The sequence below is a fragment of the Terrapene carolina genome, unplaced genomic scaffold (genome assembly GCF_002925995.2).
Source record: "Terrapene carolina triunguis isolate 2854851 unplaced genomic scaffold, T_m_triunguis-2.0 Scaffold69, whole genome shotgun sequence".
In the NCBI taxonomy this organism is placed as follows: Eukaryota; Metazoa; Chordata; order Testudines; family Emydidae; genus Terrapene; species Terrapene triunguis.
This window is the reverse complement of record NW_020664420.1, coordinates 18,894,395-18,917,663: the sequence shown is the minus strand read 5'-3', so window position 1 is coordinate 18,917,663 and position 23,269 is coordinate 18,894,395. Positions and strand designations below refer to the sequence as shown.

Genomic DNA, 23,269 nt, shown 5'->3' with positions numbered 1-23,269 from the left:
ATTTAAGTTAAGGACCAGTTGTTGCCACAAGAACAAATGGATATAAAGTGGCCAACAAGAAGTATAGGATTGAAATTAGATGAAGGTTTCTAACCATCAGAGGAGTGAAACTATGAAAGCTAGCTAGCACACACTGTGACAACCCATCACTAGCCATAGATGGTTGAGAAGGAACTTGAGCAATGGTGGGTCTGCCCCTCCCTGACAAAAAAATCTCTTATCCAAAGTGCACAGGTGTGTGCACACACCTGTAGTGGAGCACCCATAGGGACAATAAATCAAAGAAGATCATGCCTTCTTAAGTCACTATTCTGGAGATCCATGAAAACACAAAAAAATTTGAAGGAATTCAAAAACATCCTTCATCTTAGAAGACGTTGACTTTAGGCATCTTTTTTAACTTTGGTGTTCAAATTTCAGCCACTTAGATCCATAGATTTTTTTATTATTATTATTTTTGCTGTGATGGCAGTAGCATATCTGGTACTTAACTAGCATATCATAGAGATTAATATTTCCCTTTTCTAGATCCAGGTTCTGATGCAGAACAAGACCTTGTATAAGTTTGAGTGGTGGTTACAGATTCATTATAAATCAAATGAGAGCCAGGACCTGTGGAACCAATAAACTGCAGTCAGTCTCTGTGACCTGCTTCTTTGCGATTTTAACTGCCTTTGCAACCAGTGGAGTAGGTGGGAAGGCACAGAGGTGTCCTTTGGACATCTTAGAGGTATGACATCCAACTTTTCGACTTCCAGAATTCTTTTTCTTTTCAGGCATTCCTCCATTTTTTGTACTGTTACTGTACAAACAAATCCAACAACGGCTCCATGAACTGGCTTATGACAGTCTGAAGAACAGCTTGATCCAGCTACATTCTCCTGGGCATGCATCTTTCCTGCTGAGCAAAGGAAGGATGTGATGTTCTCTTTCTATAAAGTGCCGTGAGGGAAAGGGAAAGTTTTTGTTCTCAAGACATTATCAACATCATTTCTAGCCTCTTGTGAAATTACATAGGCTATGGTGGTGGTATTTTCAGTGAGGATCAGCACATGATCAGGAGAGGATGTTGGAAATGAAGGAAGGCTAATCTGATGGCTCAGATTTCCAGTCAATTAAGACTCCTTTCTAATCCTTGAACCAATACCGCTAGAGCCACTACAGAGTTCAGACGCACCCTTCATTCTTGGAAACTACTGTTTGTCCAATCTTTGAGGGTATGCCCACGAGCAAAGGGACATTATAACTGGAACCAGCATGTATATCTGCATCTACTTGTTTGCCAGGTTTGCAAGACAGCAGTGCCAGATGAACGGTGTCTACAAAGGAAACCAGCATATCAGGACCTGCGGTAATATGGTGGCTGGATGAGTGGTGACTGGGTCATTTAAACAATCTTCTCTAGTCTCTCCTTCAAAATGAACACTTTGTCCGGGGCAGTATCCAGGACTGTAGGTCATCAAGACTCCAAGGTTATTGCAGCTGGCTCCTTACCGTATTTAAAAGGAAGCCATGTTCCTGCAGATAGGATACAGTTGCCATGAATTCTTACATGACTTTAGGCAGAGAGGAATCAAATGGTTAGACATGTATGTTCTGTTCTCCAAGAGTATCATATTGACAAGGGTCTTTTGTAAATACCTGTGGAAAGGCAGAGACCAAAAAAGAGAAACTGGTATTGTTACTGCCCTTCATTTTAGAAGAATTGTGGGTACAATCAATGGTTCTGCTGTATTAATATGTTAAGATAGGCCTCTTTACGAATATCGTTAAGATGTCATGAAGTCACCTTAGTTACATCATCCTTTCATCTCCTTTCTCTATTTTGACTTTCTTGTGGATTTATTCAAAGACTTCAGGTCCATGATGTCTTGAGTGTCTCCATTCCTCTTCAGCATCTCAAAGGAGATTGATTCCATACCAATGATTCCTGGCTGGAAATGAGTTAAAAGCTGTACAACAGAGCTAAACTTTTAAATATTTTAGAGTAAGAGTGTGTGTGTAAAATTAGTTTAGCACAGAACATCAAAAAGCCTTATGTTTCTAAAAGATTACTTGAATAAGCTTCCAAAGTCTCTGCAATAAGCAGATACCTAAGCTCTGCCATAAGTTCAAGTCTGAAAGCAGAGGACTTTAGAAACTTGTGTTGAGGGGTGACTGCTAATTCCTGGAGCCAAAAGACCCAATCTCCTTCTAGTCACACAGGGAAAAGGAACACCCCATAAAGAGGGATGTCAGGAGAAAACATTGAGCCTAAGTAGTTCCTCAGCTGATCTGCCTTAGCCTTAGGCTGAAGGAGGCTTAAGAGCAGTTTTGCTGAATTCAGGAAGTTGAACAGCTTATTTTTGGAAGTGTGTTTGTAACAGGATGGTAATGTGGTTAGTGTAATTAGGAGCTGAAAGCTCACACAAGGCATTATAATTTTTCTTCTCCTGATCCATGTAACTCTCTGCTCCTGTCAAGCTGACTAATGTGCCTCTGTATTGTTGGGGCAATTTACATTAGTACACTAGAAAATTGCATGACAAACTATGGAAGAGTGGCAGCTAAGCTTCAACACCATTCAGACACTGTAGTTCCCTACTAAATCTCTCTCATTTTAACAGTTTAATGTGTAACCTACTTTAACCTCTCCCAAGAAATAGGTTTTCATAATGAAAATGTTGAAAATGTAACACACATACTTAGAATAGTAAGAAAATCTGAAAAAAAATGAACACAGAAAAATGTAAAAAACTGGTAATATCCTTAGTGAAAAAAATAATGACCATTTATTCAAGTACTACTTTTGTGAGAGACTGATTTACAATTTGGTTTATATCCACCAGCTTATGTAAGTGGCAAACTCTTAAATGTTTATTGCCAAATTGTTTTATGCTCCCCAACATTCCTCTGATAGTTTACTGATTTTATTCTGACATCATCATACCTTGGATTCGAAATTACTTTAACTAATTGCAATGACATTTATGCAGCCTGATAATGAGCAAAGCCTATGTCATGTCATGTTAATTAATATCAGAGTGGATTCAGCCACCAGTTACAAACTACAAAAGCAGTATGTTCATCTTAACTTGCAACAACTTTTTTTAGCTCCAACTCTGTATCTCCACTTTCTCTGTTACACAAGAACAAGGGACAAATTATTCGTTGGACAATTCCTTTTGTCATAAATCCTATTCTCCCATCCTTTCAATAGGTACAGTGGTAGTCCTATTATTAGGCCATAGTCTCAATAAAGCAATTTTATTTTATATCTTAAAATACTATTTTACTACTATCCTCAGAGACCAGATTCACACTTCAACAAACTTCTACTTGGAAGAGTCTAGCCTACACTGCCATTAGAGGTCTACACTTTAAAAAAAAAACAAAAAAAAAACATTCAGAAGTGTTTTAACATGTTTTCTTTGCTTAATCTGTTATTTCACCTTCTTTAAAATGGGAAATTCAAGCAATTTTTACAGATGGACTGTAACATCTAATTTCAGTGACGCTTCTGAAAGTGTCTACACATACTAAACTGAAATTCCTTTTTTCTTCATTATTACAATCACATCTATGTTAAACATCTCCCTATCGCCTATAAAAATAGGACATTAGGAGACTTTTTTCATTACCAATGCTTCATAAGGACACTGGCTCCACCTAGTGTAGTGTACAGTGATACAAAATGCAGACTACATAAAGTTTACCTTTCACACATGCAAAATACATACAGCATCCTATTTTGTCTCATTCTCTTTTTTTGTAGAAACACTACATTTTTTATATATATCTCCAAGTTGTCCTCCTCCCACATTAAGTATTCACAAATGCCTCATTTCAACTTCTTCCTTGTATCTGTGACTCTATTTTTATACAGGATAAGTATACAAATGACAAAACAACTCATGTCTCTTTTTTTAAGGAAAACAAAGAATGATCTTAAGCTTCTATTGTTCATTTTGTACACCAGTAATACATTGCCTGTAGCTACACATTTTGTCATGAAATTTACAGGCAATATTAAATTACACACAATGCCTCAGGCAACATCAGTAATTAATTCTTATTGCTCTCTGTGTTGTTTTTTTTAAAACGTAAAAGTTACATTACAAAAAGATTACTTACCAATAACTGTAGTTTTGAGTGTATTGCTCCTGCATATCCACACTCTTGGGATGTATGTGTCTGCTGCTTTCAGCTTGGAACCATCTAGAAAAGAAGTGCCCACAAGGGACATGCAAGTGCCCCCTCACAGATCGAAACACGGGAAGCAAATTTATAAAAGGGTCTGAGTAGCTGTTTCTTCCATTAGTTTGAAGAATCCATACAAGGATACCAAAGAAGTGGGGAGAATGGATCTTCAGAGGCAATGTACTGGAAAAATGCAGTTACTGGTAGGTAATCTTTTTCTCCTTTAAGAATTGCCTCTGTAGATCCCTAGTTTTAGGGAATTAAGCGCAGTAGCCTCTCAGGAGAAGAGCTGAGAATTAAGTGACAGTTGCATGACTGCTCTAGATTCATCAATTTGGGAGAGAACAGTACTCTGTACAGCTACAACTGTAACTCCAGGTAAGTTTCTATGACAGACACATTACATAAAAATGATTTTGAACCTGCCTGGGATCCAAAAGAATGAGTGTTCAATCCTACAAATACAGGGCCTCTAACTAAAATTATAGCAAATCTGAATGCAAGACTAATGCATTTTGAAACTCTAAACAGAAATGGATTCCCCTTTTGGATTTTTCACTAAAAGCTATATATTAACTAGATGACTTCTAGATGGGTTTTCTTCCTTCCTCTTTCGAAACAGTAGCGTAAGGCCCTATTAATATTATGAATATGTTATCTACTTCCCACAGTAACAAATGTGGTCTAAGGAAAAACATTAACTAGTTGAGGTAAAAATAGGGGGTGATACTTTTAACCCCTGTAAGAAGGTCAGCCATTAAAACCTCCAGTTCATTCTCCTTGATGAGGTTATAGCATTCAGAAAGGCAGTTTTCAAGTTTAAAAGGTGCCTCTATTAATGTTGTAAGTATTAAGTTTAAATCTCAAGATATAATAATAGGCTCTTCAACTATTTGTTAGTGAGTATTTAAAAAAGTATAATATGATGCAAGATTAAAACTTTGAACAGTAGGATCATATGCAAAAATAATGTACATAAGCATCCTAACAGTGGCAAGAGACAAAACCAGATTTTTTTCAAATGAGACAGTCAAAAGTCTAAGGAACTGGTGTTGATAAAGGTCCAAATTGTTATCTAACCCAAAGAAAATCTCTTCTGCTTCAAAAAACATTCCTTGTTGGAAATTTTCTAGATTGTAACTTTCCTGCACTTTCTTCTGGATCTGCATCCTTCCCACACAGAGTCACATGTCACTTAGGACACAAATGTGTTCACCATCCCTGTCTATCATGCTGTTTGCCAAAAATACTACCTTGATGTGTTTCTATAACTGAACTTTTACAAGGATAGATTGCTGGCCTATTGCTCAACCTCCAACCTGAAGGACTAATAGACTGCTTTTGGACTGCTGGTGCCCGCCCTTTGACCTGTCCGGCTTGGGTGGTGCTGTCAGGAGTTAAAACTCCTGCTGGCAGAGTGCTCAGGGACATTGGAGCACAAACTTTCCCTCCATCTCAAGGTGTAGTCCCCAGGGAAGGCTGGACTTCCTTAGAACACTCAATGTCAGAATTTTACAAAGTACACTGAACAGACTAAGACCAGAATGAAGAATGTGGCTGTGCTTCCAAGAGAAAATTCAAAAATAGTTAAGAAGAACAGAAGCATCAAGAAATACAGAAAGTCTGAAAACTTAAATTGATGAGCCCAATTAGGAGCTATGAAAAATAGGTACATCCTTGTAATTTCTAATTTTCCTGACTATGATCAGAAGTAGAAACAGGGAGTCTTGTCTACCATCCAAAATAAAGAGGCCTATTAGCATATACAGGTCTACCCGTGTACTTGACCTGGGGTCAGGTCACCTCATGATAATTCTGGTCTCAAAGAGATGCAAAGATTATCCCATTTCCTACAGAATCCTTCAGGAATCACTCATGTTGCCATTTATGTCTTCTACTGACACCTGAGACTTGATAAACAGAAGCTGGATTAATCTGATGAGCCACCATTGCCATCTTTTCAGAGAATATATGTCCTAAGACAGATGTTTGATGAAGATGTTGAGGCCACTGTGACATTTATCTGGAGAGGCTGTCTCACTCCATAACGTAGGCTCATACCATTTATCATAATCTTCACCAGTTTTTTTCTAATACAGGCAAGTTGTTCACAATACTGATCAATTTAGAGAATGATTCCCTAAGTGGAAGAGGAGGAGGAGATGATGACTTGTTATTCCCAAGAGCAGGCAAAGAAAAAATTACAGGTTTTCCCAAAATCCTCAGTACTTTTTGGTCATGATGGAAAAGGTCATGTAAATGAAGGTCCAAATGACCATAAGGACAAAATAATTAAATGGATCCCAGAAGAGCTTTTTGGTGTGGGGCGGTGTATCAGGCTGATGCTTCCGACTCACATCTGATGAAGCTAAGGTCAACCATGTCAGTTCTTGGAGCAGCAACCTGTGACCTGATATCTCCCTTTTTCTTCTTTATTCCAGAAAGATTTGGCACAGCCCAGAGAAAGAGGCATCTGCTTAGTACGCTGCTCCAGTACCATCATCAAAGTTGAGGTCTCCACTCAACTTGAAGCAGCTTTGTTCTGAGGGAACTAAATACAGAGGTATTGGAATTGAGGCACTCAGTGAGGACGGCACCATAATCGCCAAAGTCTACAGATCCCCATCCCTCATATGTACCAACCAATCTCAAGAATCATAGCATTTCTTTCTAAAGAGCATCATTCATGCCAGTTCTGAAAAGAATCCCCAGGAGAGTTCCTCCTCTTCTCCAGAAAGATTCAACACCCACGGAAAGAAAATGTTCATATGCACCAAAAGCCTTGAAGTTTAGACTATGGCTGTGAGAAGCCTTAAGTGTGCATCTCTGAGAAAGTACAGTGCTGTAGAGACATCATAACCCCAAAGGATCCCATAGCTGAGGAAGCCTTGGGAAAGACCACCAAGCTTTCAATGGTTCCTGAGGGTGATCATATAAAAGAAGCCTTTGATAGTTCTAGAACCAGCAGGCTGAGATCAGAAGGTACTCTTCAAGGACTAAGCACCAAATACACTTTTGCTCATGTTCCTTATCCTGAGACATAAGCCATAAAACTCAGAGCAGCCTCTGGGGAATGACCCACTCAAGAACAGGAAACACTGGATGTATCTGTCCGTAGTGAACATCTTGGCTTTGCAGTATGGGCACCAATTAAAGCCTGTGCACTTGTTCTTGTCAGCCATACAAAACCAGGAGGAGAGAACTAGAGCCAAGAACTAGCCAGAAAAACCTAGGACAACCAACTGCACTGACTGAAGTCAGGTTGCACCACCTTAGGGATGGAACACTCAAGTTTTTACACACAATGGCAGAAAAGTTACTAAAAAATTAAGTAAAGAACAAACCTACACTTTTCTTAAAAACTAAGTATACACAAAAAATTACAGTGCAGAGAGACAGGAGCACTAAGATGGTTCAGTACCCACAATGAGCCACAATGAAGTACTAACAGAGTGTTTTGGTCTATGAATCCCCTTTTACAATCTTGCTCTGAATATTTGAGTGCTGCAGAAGGGTGGTTATGCAACCCCAAAAGACACTGCTTTTCTAGATGGTTCTCGGTTAAAGGCCTTGGAGAACATCCCAAGAGCTGGGATCTACAGAGACAATTCTTGAAGAAACAAAGGGTTAGGAAATAAATTGAAAGCACTTAAATCAAGTTAAATTATTAGTAGAAGAAGTGTAGCAGCTTAGCTATTCAGAAAAGCATTTCCTTCAATCAAAAGTATATTAAAATCAGATTAAGAGGAGATACCTTTGAAGAGAGCACACATTTTTCTCCATATACTGATTATCTGCAATGATGCATAATGTAACGTGACAAGACTCAAATTTATCACCAAATATAAGATTTTTATTAATTCCAGTTATAAATATTAAATGGGTGGATCACTCACAACAACATTTAGGTTAGAAACATGTTTTGACTTATTTAACAAAATTTTTGGTCTAAATAAGGGAAAAACTTGTGCTCTCTCTGGATGGGTGATTAAGTCTGCGTTTGTTAATACCCACATTTGGTGCCAACTAAAATAGAGCCCAGTCCAGATGTTGCTTCATACATGTCCAGTTGCAACTGCAGTATCAAGTCAGAAGTTGCCCTGTTTAACTTCAGCAAGGCTTTTCTCTGACACCTCTGCTAAATTAGCATCAGACTTAAAAAGATTTTCTCTCCAAGAAAGGATCATCCTGAAAAGGCATCTATGGAGGGCAGGCTTTAGATATAGATATTTAAATAAAGAGGGAAAGGGAAAACTCCAAAGGTTAGTCTAGCCTCTATGGCGTAGAGCAGTGGTTCTCAACCAGGGGTCTGGGGACCCTGAGGGTCCACGAAGCATGGCCAGGGTTAGACTCCCTGGGGCCCAGGGCAGAAAGCCAAAGCCCCTCTGTATGGGGCTGAAGCTCAGGGCCCTGAGCCCCGTCACCCAGGGCTGAAGATTAAGCCTGAGCAATGTAGCTTCCCCAGGCAATGCTTGCTACCCCCTAACACCGGCCCTAGCTTTTATATGCAGAAAACCAGTTGTTGTGGCACAGGTGGGCCATGGAGTTTTTATAGTATGTGGGGGAGGGAAGGCCTCAGAAAGAAAAAGGTTGAGAACCTCTGGCGTAGAGAACACAAGTCTGATAAGTAGGTACTGTATATAGTAGTTCACTGGAATATGTAATTTACAGATAAACAATGGTGTTCAGTTGATCAAAAACTAAGGCAACGTAGAAGTATATATTATCCAATCATACCATTCCCTTTAAAAAAAGATGTACAATTCTGAACCAATATATCTTTCATGTTAGATATGACTGGTGATAAAAATAGAAGTGGTGTAGGAATTCTATTGTAATTTAAAAAAAGAGACGTTTTACTGTATAGTCAGTAAACTAGTGCACAAGGGAAGTGTCTCTCATCAACTAATTGATCCGTTATTTAATATCTATTAGAAACTGTGATTCCATACATCAATGTAATTGTATGGTATTGTCAGAATTCAAGTAACATCACAAGCAATGTCCTCTCTATCCTGATCTAATGTCATGGCTCAAAATTAGAGCAGTTTATGAATAATTTAACTTTTATTTCTTATAAACCCAAATTAAAAAACCTAACAACTTCACTCTCCAGATTTTAAGGAATGCAAGCAAAGTAATACCAGATATTACACACATGAAAGGTCACAGTTCATCTTGGACAACAAAGATGATGGTAGTATAAGAACCTATACAGAACAGAATAGAACTATGTGATGATGGGAAATAATAGGATATATACACAATCCTTTTACCTTTATCTTGGACTTCTTTTGAAAATCGCTCCCTTTCAATAGCTGATTCACGTTCTATCCGCTCAATTTCAGCCAATGCATCCAACTCTACTTCATCATATGGCGTTATAGTTCCTTGTTGCGAAACCTGCTGCTGTGTCTGTACCACAGGAGTTTGAGGTTGTTTTGCAGCAACTGAAGTGTTCTGTTGTAAAACAGGCACTTGTTGTGCCTGAAGGAATGCTGTCTGTTCATGCTGAGGCAAACATTGAGCAGCATTTAGTGGGCGATTAACATCCTGTGGAGTAATGGGTGTTTTAGAAGTCTGTCCTGGGTACTGCACATTAAAAGGAATATCACCCTCTGACACATTACTGTTTTCCAAACCAGAAAGCATATCGTCCTGCTGGTCCATATCTGAAGATCTTACACGAGAGAGTCTTAACGTAAGTTTAGTGGAGTCCTTGGAAGGAGAACTAATGATATCATACATTGCAGCTTTTTCAGTCTGGTCTTTTTCATCCTTGCCTAACTTCATTTTCTTTTGTTTCTTTTGCTTTCTTTCTGGAGAATCTAACAATATGTCTGGGGGTACATCTCTAGGTGATGAATAAGGTGGAGGCTGAGATTGTACGATTAAAGGTGGTCTTGATCCTAGAATAATAATTCAGAAAAACTGAACAGTTATGGTGTTTCACAGTTTATATAAAAACACACTAAATATACCCTAAATTATTTATAATGTGTATTTCTACAAATATTTGTGCTTACAAAGAGTAAGTGTATAAATAAGATGCATGATGAAGAACATCCTAAGGCCCGATGTAATACAGTTAGTTGCAGCAAAGGATGACCATATTTTCTAGCAATTTATTTTAGCAATCCACATCTAGTGGATAAAGCACCATTCTAGTGAAGATAGCCAGAACTTTCCCCACAGTGCTTATAAGTTCAGGCCAGGACATCAACTATTAAAGATTTAGGTTAATGAAAAGGTAACCTGGTCTATGGGAAAAGGAAGGGTTGAAGGCTCCATAGATTCTCGTGGGGTCCAGTGATGAAAACTTAATGATGAGCTATAGACAGACAATAGTCACTATGTCTATGCATTTCCAAATGCAATAAAATGAAATCTGAACACATCCACAGGTCACAGAAGGCTCCCTACTTAAATATGTTCTTGGAAAGATGAAGCCAGGAAGCACTTCAAAAGCAAAATAAAAATGGCCTTCCTTTACTCTTTATCCCTGAGTATGTCTATTTCTTTTGCAACTTTCCTACTTTAGGGGAGTTCTTAGTCAATTTACCTAGAGGCAATGCTTCTGTCCACAAGTGACTGAGGATATTGTTTCTGCCATTACCTCTCTTCGCCTGTTCTTTTTTTTTTCCGTTTCCCAACTTATTTATTTTTCTTTCTAAAACGCATTCATCCCAAGTTTTGAGCAAATTTACATGTATTTTACAAACAGGAACTTTAAAAAAGTGGATAATGTTCACATACACACCTCCCGAATTCTTCACAAATTTAAAAAACCTCTTTTCATCTTCAAATACTGCAAGCTCCCTTAATTCTCTGTTCCACAAAAAGCCTAAGAGAATAGATAAACTTTGCAATGGTCAACAATTTGAGCTCTGTTGGTCCAGTGTGGGAGTGATGGTGTGGAGAAGTGAAGGGCACAAAGGGTCCCTTGCTAAAAAATACCCTGCCATCAAGCCTCCTCCAGTTTAAACATGGGGGCTATTAGCTTAAGCTTTTCTAATGATACCATGATAGCACTTGAGGAGAGGGGCAGTAGCTAAGGTAGTTACAATTCAAACCACTTAGACATTTATCGGTTAACACCTTGAACTGCATTCAAATGAATTGGAAGACAGACTGCAATTGTAATATGATCTATGCAAGAGACACCACTAAGTAAGCATGAAGCCTTATTCTGCAGATGAAGTTTGATTGATTTTTTCCAAGTAGCTCCAAGGACAGCACATTGCAATACACGGATCTAACAATGACAAAATTAGGTATAACTGTGGCATCATCCACATTCAAATTAAAAGCTCTCTCCACAAATGTCCTCTTTTCCTTTGTCCAGGCTCTTGTGCCTTGCTTTTTCTCCATTTCATCCTGATAGGTGTTCTACAACCTCTTTACACTAAACATGGCATAAATTGGATTTTTTACACCCTAATCCTTTTTTCCCTTTCCTCATCACGACTGTCAGTTACACTATCCTCCCTCCGACTAAAGCCTGCAACCATGAAATTATCTTTGATTCCCTTTCTCCTCACATCCAGACTCTCAAAATCTTGCAGCTATTCAATCCAGCATTTCTCAAATCAGCCCCCATCTTCATCCCCCAGGCCAAAATCCTGGCTTCTGCCAAGGCTCTCTCTCACTCTGCCTTCCACCACTGACTTCAACTCCTGTGATATATAACTTGAGATCCTTTTGACCTCAAGCATAAGTATTCCAGAACCTACAAGATTAGTTTACTACAGCACATAGGAGAAAATCTATTACCTGATGATTTCCTTTCTGGTAATGACCCTCTCCCACCACAGGACATAAGGACTGTATTTCTCTTTTGGCAAGTACCAGATGTTTCACAAAACTTGTCCAAGGAGCTTACATGCTTGCCTCCATTCCCCACACACTTCTATTCTCGATCCAAATGAGTACTTCTGAAGCTGTACTGGAACACTCAATTCTTATTCTTAACAATTATACCTTATTCAATGACATTAAAAGCCTGATTCTCCATTGCCTTTCACCTTATGTAAAGTATTTATACTAGTGCAAAGTGAGTGTAAAACAGTACCATTCTGTGCTTACTTTGCTCTGGGGCATGACTTCTACATAAGGTATAGGGCAAAAGAGAATCAGGCTTTTTCTATTTAAGAGTAGCCTGAAGAGGCCAAAGGATCTCAGATGAGGTGGACTGGGTTGTGAGATTATTCCAAGAAAAATAATCAGTTGATTTTTTTCCATTCTGGATTCTGACTTCTCCAACACATTTGGGATCTAGCAAGCAGTAAGAAAAAAATTAATAGTGAGGGAGAAGAAAGAATAAACAAGAGTTTCCCCTTCCCTCCTGAACGGACCGATTCTACTAAGATACAATTTACCAGCTCTTCTCACAAGCAGCATATGCCATGCTCTTTTGCATGTTGAGGCATCAAGCAAAATGATCTCCTGTTATGTTAGGAAGCATATATGTTTACCTTTGGAATAACTCTGAAGCATGATGAGCAACCTGGCCCTTAAGGAAAATATAATAAAGCTCATGCCATAAGAGCAAAGATTTCTGGAGACATTTCTTGCCAATGTGATTGTGATGAGGAAGAATATTTTCATAGCAAGGAAATACAGGGAATTAGATATCATCTGCTTGAATGGATAGGTGAAGATCCCAAGTAGGGAGGATAGGTTTGGTTTACATAAGAGTGCTGCTATAATAAACTTTGATACTATGGGGTGATCTACTAGAGACTTGGATGAGCCTGATTTTATAACAGTCTTTAGTGCTGAGACACAAGAAGCAATGGTGGTGATGGTCTTTTGGTCCAAATGCAGGCCATCCTATAAGACATTCAGCAAATGGGAAAACCTGACTTCCTCCAGCTGATTTTTCTTAGTACCAATAGGATAATTTTGTCCAAACTCTTGCATAGGCTGAGAGGATGCAAGGCTTATGTAAGGCTAAGAGACCCTCCATTACTTTGGAAGGGGTATCCAACCTTATTTAGGACTTGCTGCTCAATAAATAAACAATCAGACTCGAGTAATCTGGGATGTGATGCAGAAGCAGGTCCTAAAATAGGACATCCTGCCTATTGGGGAGAATAAAAGGAAGCCTGTGCAATATCTCCAAAACATTTGAGTCCCACACCCTTCTTGGCCAGTCTGGGGTAAGGATGACAGCTATAGCATCCTTCCTATACCTTCCCTTATCATCCTTTCTAGTAGCAAAAAAAAAAAAGGAAGAGGGTGAGAAGAGTTTTAGAGACGTTAACTTGGCAATCTGTGAGCCAGACCATCTTTTCCCAGTGATCTTCATTCTACTTTCCTTGCCTTGTCTCTTGCATTACAACTGAATATGAACATATCCCATTAAGGTGTGTCTCAGCTAAGGCTCAGGTCGAACTGAGCTAAGCCTCTCTAAATACCAGCTTGAATACATGCCGGTTCAGGAACCATTATTAGCTGTCTCTCTCTGATGGCTTAGCCAGGCAGGTTTTGTGTTCAGCAACCCTTTTGGGTCGATGACCCTAGCAGAGGTTAGATGAGCTTATGCCCAGGAGACAATCTACTTCACTTTGGCATTTAAATTAAATTTCTTGTTCCTACCGCTTTGTACCATGGTTGTCACATTTTCTAACTGAACCACAGTGTATTCCTTTCTCAGATTATCCTGGAAGAGCCACCCTGATCATGCTCATCTCTAAGCAGCGGATGCTCTGGAGTCTGACCTTTCATCATATTCTCTTTGTTATGATGCCCTGGGTCTGATCCCACACCCTGAAAGGCATCACCGATTTAGGATTCAGATTGCAGAGGGGGGAATCCTACCATCAGTCAGCTTCCTTTTTCAGAGGAAATAGAGGGAATGGATCACTCTGGATGGTACCTTCACCTTCCACTGCATCTCCTACTGGAACAGTTTCTAGCCCTCAAGTAGAAACCTTTAAGCACTCTCACATGCCATTTGGCCAATAGAGTAATCCCTATGCATGGAGCCCATCAGACCTACGACCTACAGGTAAAGATGGACACACTGTGGCACACTGGACATCAGTACCAGAAAGCTGTCAAAACTTTGCTGCATTGGAAGGACACTCATTCTGTGTGTCTATCTTAACTCATGGTGAGGTGATCGACAACGGTTCAGGGATTCTCTTCTTTAAGTATATTAGCCTAGAGTCTGGACAGGGTACTCTGAGTTGCTTACTGAGGGTATGTCTGCACAAGGGGTAAAAAACCCATCTAGCCCAGGTCAGCTGACTCAGGCTCATAAGACTCAGGCTCATAAGGCTCAGGCTCTGGGCCCAAAAAATTGCTGTGTAGACATTCTGCGAGGGTGGAGGGTTCCAGAGCTCGGGCTCCAGCCTGAGACCAAACGTCTACACAGCAATTTTTAGCCCCACAGCCCAAGCCCTGTGAGCCAGAGTCAGCTGACCTGGGCCAGCTGCATCAGTGCCATATACCTATCCCTAAGAATCTCAGAATCATAGAAAAGTAGTGCTAAATGGACCCCTGAGAGGTCACCTAGTCCATCCCCTCATGTTGAAACAGGATCAGGTATACCTAGACCATCCCTGACAGGTGTTTGTCTAATCTGCTCTTAAAAATCTCCAGTGATGGGGATTCCACAACTTCCTTTGGTAAGCTGCCCCAGTACTTAACTAACCTTATAGTTAGGAACTTTTCCCTAATATCTAACCTAAATCTGCTGCTTCTTGTCCTACCTTCAGAGGATATGGACAGCTGATCACTGTCCTCTTTATTACAGCCCTTAACATATTTAAAGACTTATCAGGTCCTCCACTCAGTCTTCTTTGCTCAACACTAAACATGCTCAACTTTTTTAACCTTTGCTCATAGGTCTGATTTTCTAAAATTTCCAACATTTTTGAGGCTCTCCTCTGGACTCTCTCCAATTCGTCCACATCTTTCCTAAAGTGTGACACTCAGAATTGGACAAAGGACTCCAGCTGAGGCCTTACCAGTGCCAAGTAGAGTGGAACAATTACCTCCCATGCCTTACTCATATATTCCTGTTAATACAGAATGATATTAGCCTTTTCTGCAGAGGTGGCTACCACTATTCTTTTCTTCTCTGATATTCTTTTTTTTGGATCACAGTCCATGGAGATGTGTCATGAGCTCTGGTATTATTTATCATCCAATATATAACTGGAGAGGAAGTGTAGGGGAACAATCCTGAAGCGGTCTCAGATCTTCCTGAGGGAAGATCAGAAAAGATGCCAGATCAGTTGGCAAATAACCCAAATACCCACTCCTTGGCAAAACACAGAGAATTTATGAATAAAAATACTATATAAAGATCTAGCTATCACCATTATTGTTACTGTTTATGAAGAACCTGGTTTGGTACTCTTTAGAGAAGGATTTACAGAAGTTTGGCGGAGATTTTTCAATGTGACCCTGCAACATTATTGACTGATAAGCACAGTCTTGTTTACCAAGTTTTGTTGCTTAAGAGAACCCTTGCAAAGATGTCTCCATCTGTTTCTTGGCTGGCCTGGGTGGAATATGTAGAGGCCCAAACAAATCATCCAGACTCTGAGCCCCTTCTTTTAGCACAGTGAGGACCTCTAGACTGGGAACAATTGTGGCAGGGCTCCCCATTTGTAGCTCCAGAAAATATCTCTTAGCAGATGGAGCACCTTTTGTTTGGCTCTGCCATGATGGAGAAGAGTAGAATAACGAAGGGATGGAGCTGGATGAGTAGTCCTACTTGGGGAATGATCCACTACACACTTCTCACGACTGTCCCAAAATTTGGCTTTAAAAGAAGATGTAGTAACAGGAACCATAGGAATACTAAGCCATTGCTCTGTTTGCGTGATTGTAGACACAGAACCTAAACTGAAGGCAGAAGAAGCATGCCCGAGCCTTGGAACCTTATGGACAAATCAGAGCTGTCTTTGGTATTTGTAAGAAGAGAGGTGCAGCCAAACATCCCAGAGTAAGGGTATTTTTTAATCTATTAAAAAAGGCAGGCAAACTCAATCAAGACAGCAGATATAACTTCCATCATTTCTTGCAGGAGTTTTCCCCAGTCTAAAGCATTACCTTTTCCCTATTCAAATTCTGTGTCAGCCAGATAGCGCCTATAATAATTAAACACTGAGCGATAACACTCTTCAACTCTAATTAAATACACAAAAAGTCTCAAGGTTATCTACATTTTCAAATCATAGAAGCTCAATATCTACAATATCTTCCCTAACGGCCTCACATGTTGAACCAGAGGATTGAGAACCTGGAAACCCTATGGTACCTTGCATGTGATCTCTCTGACGAGCAAAAGTCCAATACAAACCTTTAGGTCCTCCACGGAGGAAACCATTTTCTTTCAATACCAACTTCTTCTATCTCTTCTGTTATTTGCAGGCTTGTCAACAATATTTTCATGGGTAAACATCAAAGACAGCTAAGAGATCTAAAGTAATCGGCATGGACACTAGATGTTCATTCATCACCAAGAGGAAACTGGTCAATGTAACTACGCTGTCTCCCTACCAGACCCAGGCCTAAAAATAGACTGTCAAGCATTAAGTGGCCTGAGGACTCAAGTATTATTAGAACTATTTCAGTAAGATTAAGTACTGAGTAAACCATCTCAGTAAGATTCTCTACAAGGGAGATAAAGGACAGGGCAGTATTTGCTGAGATTCTTGCCATCAAGAAATAATCTCTTGATCAAAGATTTAATAACTACACTAAGAGATGCTGGCATTTTGGCCTACATCAATAACGCAATACCTCTCTTCTGGACTTCAGCAAACAAGAGGTGGGTGGATCCAATATAAAGGTTATAGCCCAAAATGCCTCCAATATTTCCAGAACCGTAGTAATTCACACCAACTGGTCCACCACTTCTATGCTTCTGCCACAACCAGTCCAAGTCCAAGCAATCTTACAAGTTGGCTGAAAAATTTTCAAGGTGGGTGACAACTGTGTTTGAGGTGAGGTAGTCTGGATCCACCAAAATGTTTATTAACTGAAACACCTATACTGATCAAGGCTTGTGGAGGCTATAATGGCAGCAACTAAACTATTATTTTGCCACCTACACAATAAATTCTTTACTCCAACCTGCCAGACTTCAATCACAACTTTTCCCACCAGGTGTTGCAACCATCTTCCTTCCAGCTTCATCTGTCATAGGATATCTATATAACACAATGAACTGTGAAAATCATTTTAGCAATCCTCTGCCTCCCTTCTCTACCCCTATCCTTTGGTTCTCTTACCAATCTCAGTTCTCTCTTAATCTCTCACTGAGCCATATAGCAAACATTTTATTTTATTATCTTCCAGTGGAATGGCAGGAAAAAGTATTTTTGCCCCTTTTTATTATTGTGGTATTGAGTTATTAAGTATATGCATAGCTTTGGATCCTCTGCCATACACCAGAACTGTGTACTCCATTCACCAAGTCACAGTCAATTACTGTTATAAAATGGTAAGGAGGCACTCAGGGGAAACAAACAAACAAACAAACACACACACACCCCCCACAAACATTCTAGAGCTTGTTATAAAGAACTACTTTTAGTTTTTTTTAAATTATCTTACTAAACTGCCCTCCTACTTTTCCTATCCAGCTAATGTATTTAGGCCACATCCACAGTAGATATTAAATGGTGTTAACTGACCTGTTTTTAAATTTCTTACATTACCACGTCTTTCATCGCAATTAGTGCAATAACTGTTTTATGTTATGATACTTTCATAAATATAAAGAAATTAATAACTCAGAGATGTGTTTGAACCATGTTAGCATAGAACAATGGAAATTGTTCTTCTAATACAGTTTAATCCTCAACATGTACAGGGTTTACGATCTTGCTATCCTCCACAGTAGTCTGTTTTAAAATACAGTGAGTCAAATTTTGGTCCTTCTCAAGCTTCCAGTTAACAGGGGACCAAAATAAAATTGTAATTAAAAATATCATTATGTGTATGTAACTTCTGCAGTTTTATCTGAACATAAAATGCTAGTTAGATCAAACTATATAGCTTATAAATTCACTTGTCTTTTATCATTGGGAAACAAACTCATACATATACATACATACATATAACCTGTTTTAGCTACAAGAGTACCTTTAGGTGTTCCATCGCTTCCAGCTGGAGAGCACACTGACTGTGGTGACCGCAAAGAAAACGATGCAGCATTCCTTATTGAAGACTCACCATCCTAAAAACAGTGACGATAATGTATATTATAAATTTATTTTCTAAAAAAAAAAGTCTAATCAGGATAAATACTGGGAATGAGGTCACAAGACAACTACTAGCACATTTAAGACTCTTTGAAATTTAGACCCTTTTCATCATATTTTACGTATATTTTAGAATGAAATCAGAGTCCAAGTGAGAACCTGCAACCAGCACATGCAGAAAATAAATACGAATTAGTGAAAATATGTTTTAGCTAAAAGCACCACTTTATTTAGTTTGTCATGAAGAATTATACATATTTAGAAGATCTCTGATATTAGCACTCATGCCAATGAGCTAATAAATACAAGCCTGAACTCCCTTTGCTACCAACTGGAAAAAAAAAAAAGAGAACTCTCCATAAGGAGAAGTTTCAATTTAAGATCATAATCCTTTTGGGCCCGAGCAGTCAAGTTGATTCAGTGGGAGCACTTTTGTGGGTCGTGGCCTTCACTGAGGCAGCAGATGCACCTCAAGTGGCCATCGCTCACTGGAAAGGCTTCCTGACAAGAGAGACACCTCTTGAATCCTGGAGATCCCGGCATACTTCCAAGAGGGAAAGGTCCCAGTTAAGAAGGATGGGAAAATGGGAAGTGTCACATAACGGGGAGGGAAGAGAACAAAAAGTTTCGGTTTTTTTAAGGGAGAAAAACAAATGGAAACAGCTATATACTAAGGCACACTAGGGAGAGTGTGACTAAAGGCTAAGGAAGAGGACTCTGCTAGCAGATTCCATCCCAAACCAAAGGCAGTTGAGAAGGAACTGAGGGTCCGTGGACCACACAGCGCTATATATAGAGGCCCCTCACAGCACAAGATGGGGAGGAGTGCATGTGCAGCCCAATGGGCACTGCTACCAAAGATCTCCCATGCCAGGCACAGGAGGAGGACCTGCCACACCTACAGTGGCGCACCCATAGGGACACTATTAGAAGAAGTAGTATTTATTTGCATTCTAAAACTCAAAAACAGTTGAATTTTGCTCAAATTAAAAAAAACAACATTCAGAGAGACATTTAAGTATAGAAAATTTCAGCTCTAAAGCAGAATGTTTCAGAAACTTGTACGTGTGTGAAAGCAGGAAATTACAATAAAAACTTCTCTGCAATATTCACTATACTGGATGCAATTAGGTGTCTGAAGTGATGCTGTCAAGTTGTTGAATTGAAGTTTAATTGAAGTGATGCTGTCAAGTTTTTTTTTTTTTTAATTCCTTAACTCTTATCTTAAAATATTAAAATGTAAAAGGATTTTAAAAACTGAATGTACTTTATTTTTTGTTTACCTTCTGCAGTCAAATTGAACAATGACACTAGACCAGTTATGTTTAATTTGTTCCAGCTTCTCATGTATTAGGATATCACTTCAATCTTTGTGCTGCATATACTGTGTGGCAACTTTTTTTAAAGGGGGGGGGGGAACCCTTTCTTGGAATAATTAAACATTGAAAGATTTCTACCCGTTCTTAAGTTTTGCAAAAAAAGCTTCTTTTAACAAACGGATGATTGCTTTGACAGTGTACCTTTAAAATAAGAATTAACTGTGGGAAACATGTATATTTGATGCCAGAAGAAGCTTCCCACTTTAGTGAATTTGTATCACTGAAGCAGAGACTACCTGGATTTTCAGGATGCTGCTTTTATATTACAAAGGTAATACTACTGAATTCACACTGTAGTTATGGATTTTCCATTAACTGTTCATTGCTTGTTTGGTGAACACACAATCATCTGGAAACAGCTAAATGATTGTGTGCTTGATTTTAATACACAAAAATGATGCAGTTGATTCACTCTTGGTTATACTGAGTTAACTGTGCTCAGGGTTTTAAGGATCCAGGTGTTATCACACTTGATATAGTCCTCTGTGAGAAAGTGTAACACGCTTGTATAGTGTGTGTTATGTCTCCCTCCCACTCTACTGGCTAGTTCATATAGATAACTGTCTACTACTGCTGCAAGTTAATGTAGTGACTACTTTGGTAGAGGCTTGACTTGATGCTGAATATCCCAAGTTCAAGACCCTCTCATAACCTGTAGTGGGCATTATTACAACAGCATTGCTCAAAGAATTCTTAGTGGTTCTTATATATCATGCTTGTAAAGAATTACCTCAACAAGATGCATACACAGGCTGAGAAGATGTTGGCAGAATGAGGAGCTCATTAAGTGGAATATTCATCACCAATTTAGTAAAGAATCTGGGGTGAGTTCACAGCACCACTCTCTTTTTTAAAGTCTATTAAACTGTGTATCAGTTATTAGAGCATGAATTTCACCTCCCTTTATATGAACTGAAGTCACAGATGCATGGAAATTTATTTTTCTGGCAAGACATTTGAGCTCACAGGTATTGAGTAAAAATAAAAAGTCAAAAGAAACTTTCATCAGGTTTGATAGGATCATATCACTAACAACAGAGACTTTTTAAATAGGATGTTTCAAATCTGTCATGAAACCAACATAGGCTATTATCCTGTCCACATCAATACAGTATCTGAGCAACTAAAACAAGGCAAAGTTGCCTCTTAAAATAAGCTAATATGTAGAGACAATTTTCACTTTTCTTCAATGCAAAATAAATGTTGCAAAAGTGGTTTCAAGCAAAACAGTGGTCATTTAAAATAAATTTGAAAACTAAGAACTACACAAACAGAAATTGAAAAATTAATGAAATAGATTACTCCTTTTCAAATGTCAACAACAACCCAGCAAAATATTTGGTTTTTAGACCAGTCACACAATTCAAATATTTGTCAAACATTTCCTTTCATATAAAAAATTAGTTGGGGTGTGTAACATACATCACTACTTAGTCTGTGCACCATCTGTAGGTAGTCTTCATTTGAGCCATGTCTAGAATTATCAGCATGGTGATTAGCTGAATTGCCAGACAACTGACTTGAAACTTTATTTTCATGTATGTTCCTCATCCCACCTGAGACAATGGGACTGGATACTGAAGCTGAAATAAGAAAAAAAAACAATTATAAACATATTTAATATTAAAATGTTTTTTTAAGTCCAGTTATTGATAATACACATAAGCGATAGAACAACAACAGGTTTGGCAATCAATTGAATTTACCAGCACTGCTTCAGCAACCAGTAGTTACAAGAATTATGAACTAACATTTACCAGGGATTTATAATATTGTACCAGTCTGACCAATTCTATTTACTCAGTGAAATATACTTGTATAATATACAAGATTCTTTAATAAGTTAGACTTGCATTTAGTTACAGTGGAGAAGTTAGAGGCGTGAATAAAGGGTGAACACTTGTGGATCAAGCCAGGAAACACTGCAGATAGCTGTAGACACATTTGTTAATGACAAATGTTCCACTGGAAAGGAAAAAGGAAAGTTTAGAAAAATTCCTTGACGGAGGGTCAAAGATTCTATCGTCACAAGATCAGACAAAAAAAGCTCAAGCTATGTCTCAAAAGAAAATGTGAAGAACCACAACAACAGGCAGGGAAAACAGTAGGCCTATATTAACAGATATGTACCAAATGCAGACTTCTTCATCGAGTCAATGTAACTCAGAGCAAATTTTGGCTGTAGCATCAAATGTATGGAAAAACAGTAATAAACATTAAAATGGAGAAAGATCAAGAGCATTTTAAAATTTAGACTGCAAATTCTAAATTATTCTAGGGAAATTTATATTTTTGGCCAGTTTTTTGGGTGTTTTGGCACAGAATTTTTGTTTTTGGTCATGTTTGTTTACAAGCTTATATCTTTGTTAGTTAACACAATTATGAAAATAATATATTACCACAAAGATTAGAAATACTGAACACACATTAAAAGTTCCTTCTCCAATTACCTCACTATAAGATGGGCATATGTAGGGAATACATTTCTGCTTTCCCCACAAATTCCTTGCAAAGCTTTCTTCCACAGGGGTTGCGACAAAGTCTTCATTCTTCTCTTTTGTAGGTAGCAGAGTAATATTCTATTCTCCATACCAAGGATGGAACAGAAGCTAATGTTTGATTTAAGTTTTATATGCCTTAGGACCAGTGTTTAATTTGTTATGAAAGAATGCTGGGGCTCAAGCAATTTTTTTACATTCATAATTGATGCAGCAAGCCCAGAGATGCTGGGGCTATGAACTGCTAAGCCTAGAGGTGCCAGGGCTGGGCCTGGCACAAATTAAGCACTACTTAGGACTTCCCCTTTCATCATACCATAGGGTACACAGTCTATCTCCTGAGACACTATTTACTCTAGAACCTTACTAAACATGAAGCTCCAGAGTGTACAAACTGAAAACACCTGTAGGTTACTTTTATTGCTTGCTGCGGTTGCGAAGATGGCTAAAAAGCCTCTCCTCTGAAAATTTATGTTAGCCAGGTGTAAGGTTTTGGAACACACTATTAAATATTTTTTGTTGCAGGGATGGAAGGTCATTTCTATACGCAATGGATTTGGCAGCCACTTTTGCCACAGTAAAATCATGGAGAATACTGTGACCCTAATTGTAAGTAGAGATAGGCTTGAATCAAACTAGTAGTGTTCCCCAAGGGTCAGTCCTAGGACCAATCCTATTCAACTTATTCATAAATGATCTGGAGAAATGGGTAAAAAGTGAAGTGGCAAAGTTTGCAGATGATACTAAACTGCTCAAGATAGTTAAGACCAAAGCAGACTGTGAAGAACTTCAAAAAAGATCTCACAAAACTAAGTGATTGGGCAACAAAATGGCAAATGAAATTTAATGTGGATAAATGTAAAGTAATGCACATTGGAAAAAATAACCCCAACTATCCACACAATATGATGGGGGCTAATTTAGCTACACCTAATCAGGAAAGAGCTCTTGGAGTCATCCTGGATAGTTCTCTGAAGACGTGCTC

The 23,269-nt window shown here is 38.7% G+C and overlaps 1 protein-coding gene across 4 annotated transcripts in view; it reads right to left on the bottom strand.

Moving 5' to 3' along the window:
* NIPBL (NIPBL cohesin loading factor) overlaps window positions 1-21,341 on the bottom strand; it is a 144,737-nt gene extending 123,396 nt beyond the window's left edge. For 3 of the 4 annotated variants that reach the window (XM_026649053.2, XM_026649054.2, XM_026649055.2), the window contains exons 1-3: window positions 21,209-21,341; window positions 18,289-18,382; window positions 9,456-10,088 (exon numbers count right to left, since the gene is read on the bottom strand). In XM_026649053.2, coding sequence (XP_026504838.1) covers window positions 9,456-10,088; window positions 18,289-18,382; window positions 21,209-21,337 — 856 coding nt within the window. In that variant the 5' untranslated portion in view covers window positions 21,338-21,341. The remainder of the gene's footprint in view (window positions 1-9,455; window positions 10,089-18,288; window positions 18,383-21,208) is intronic. The other variant, XM_026649056.2, reaches the window with a different exon arrangement.
* Window positions 21,342-23,269: the final 1,928 nt, after the last annotated feature.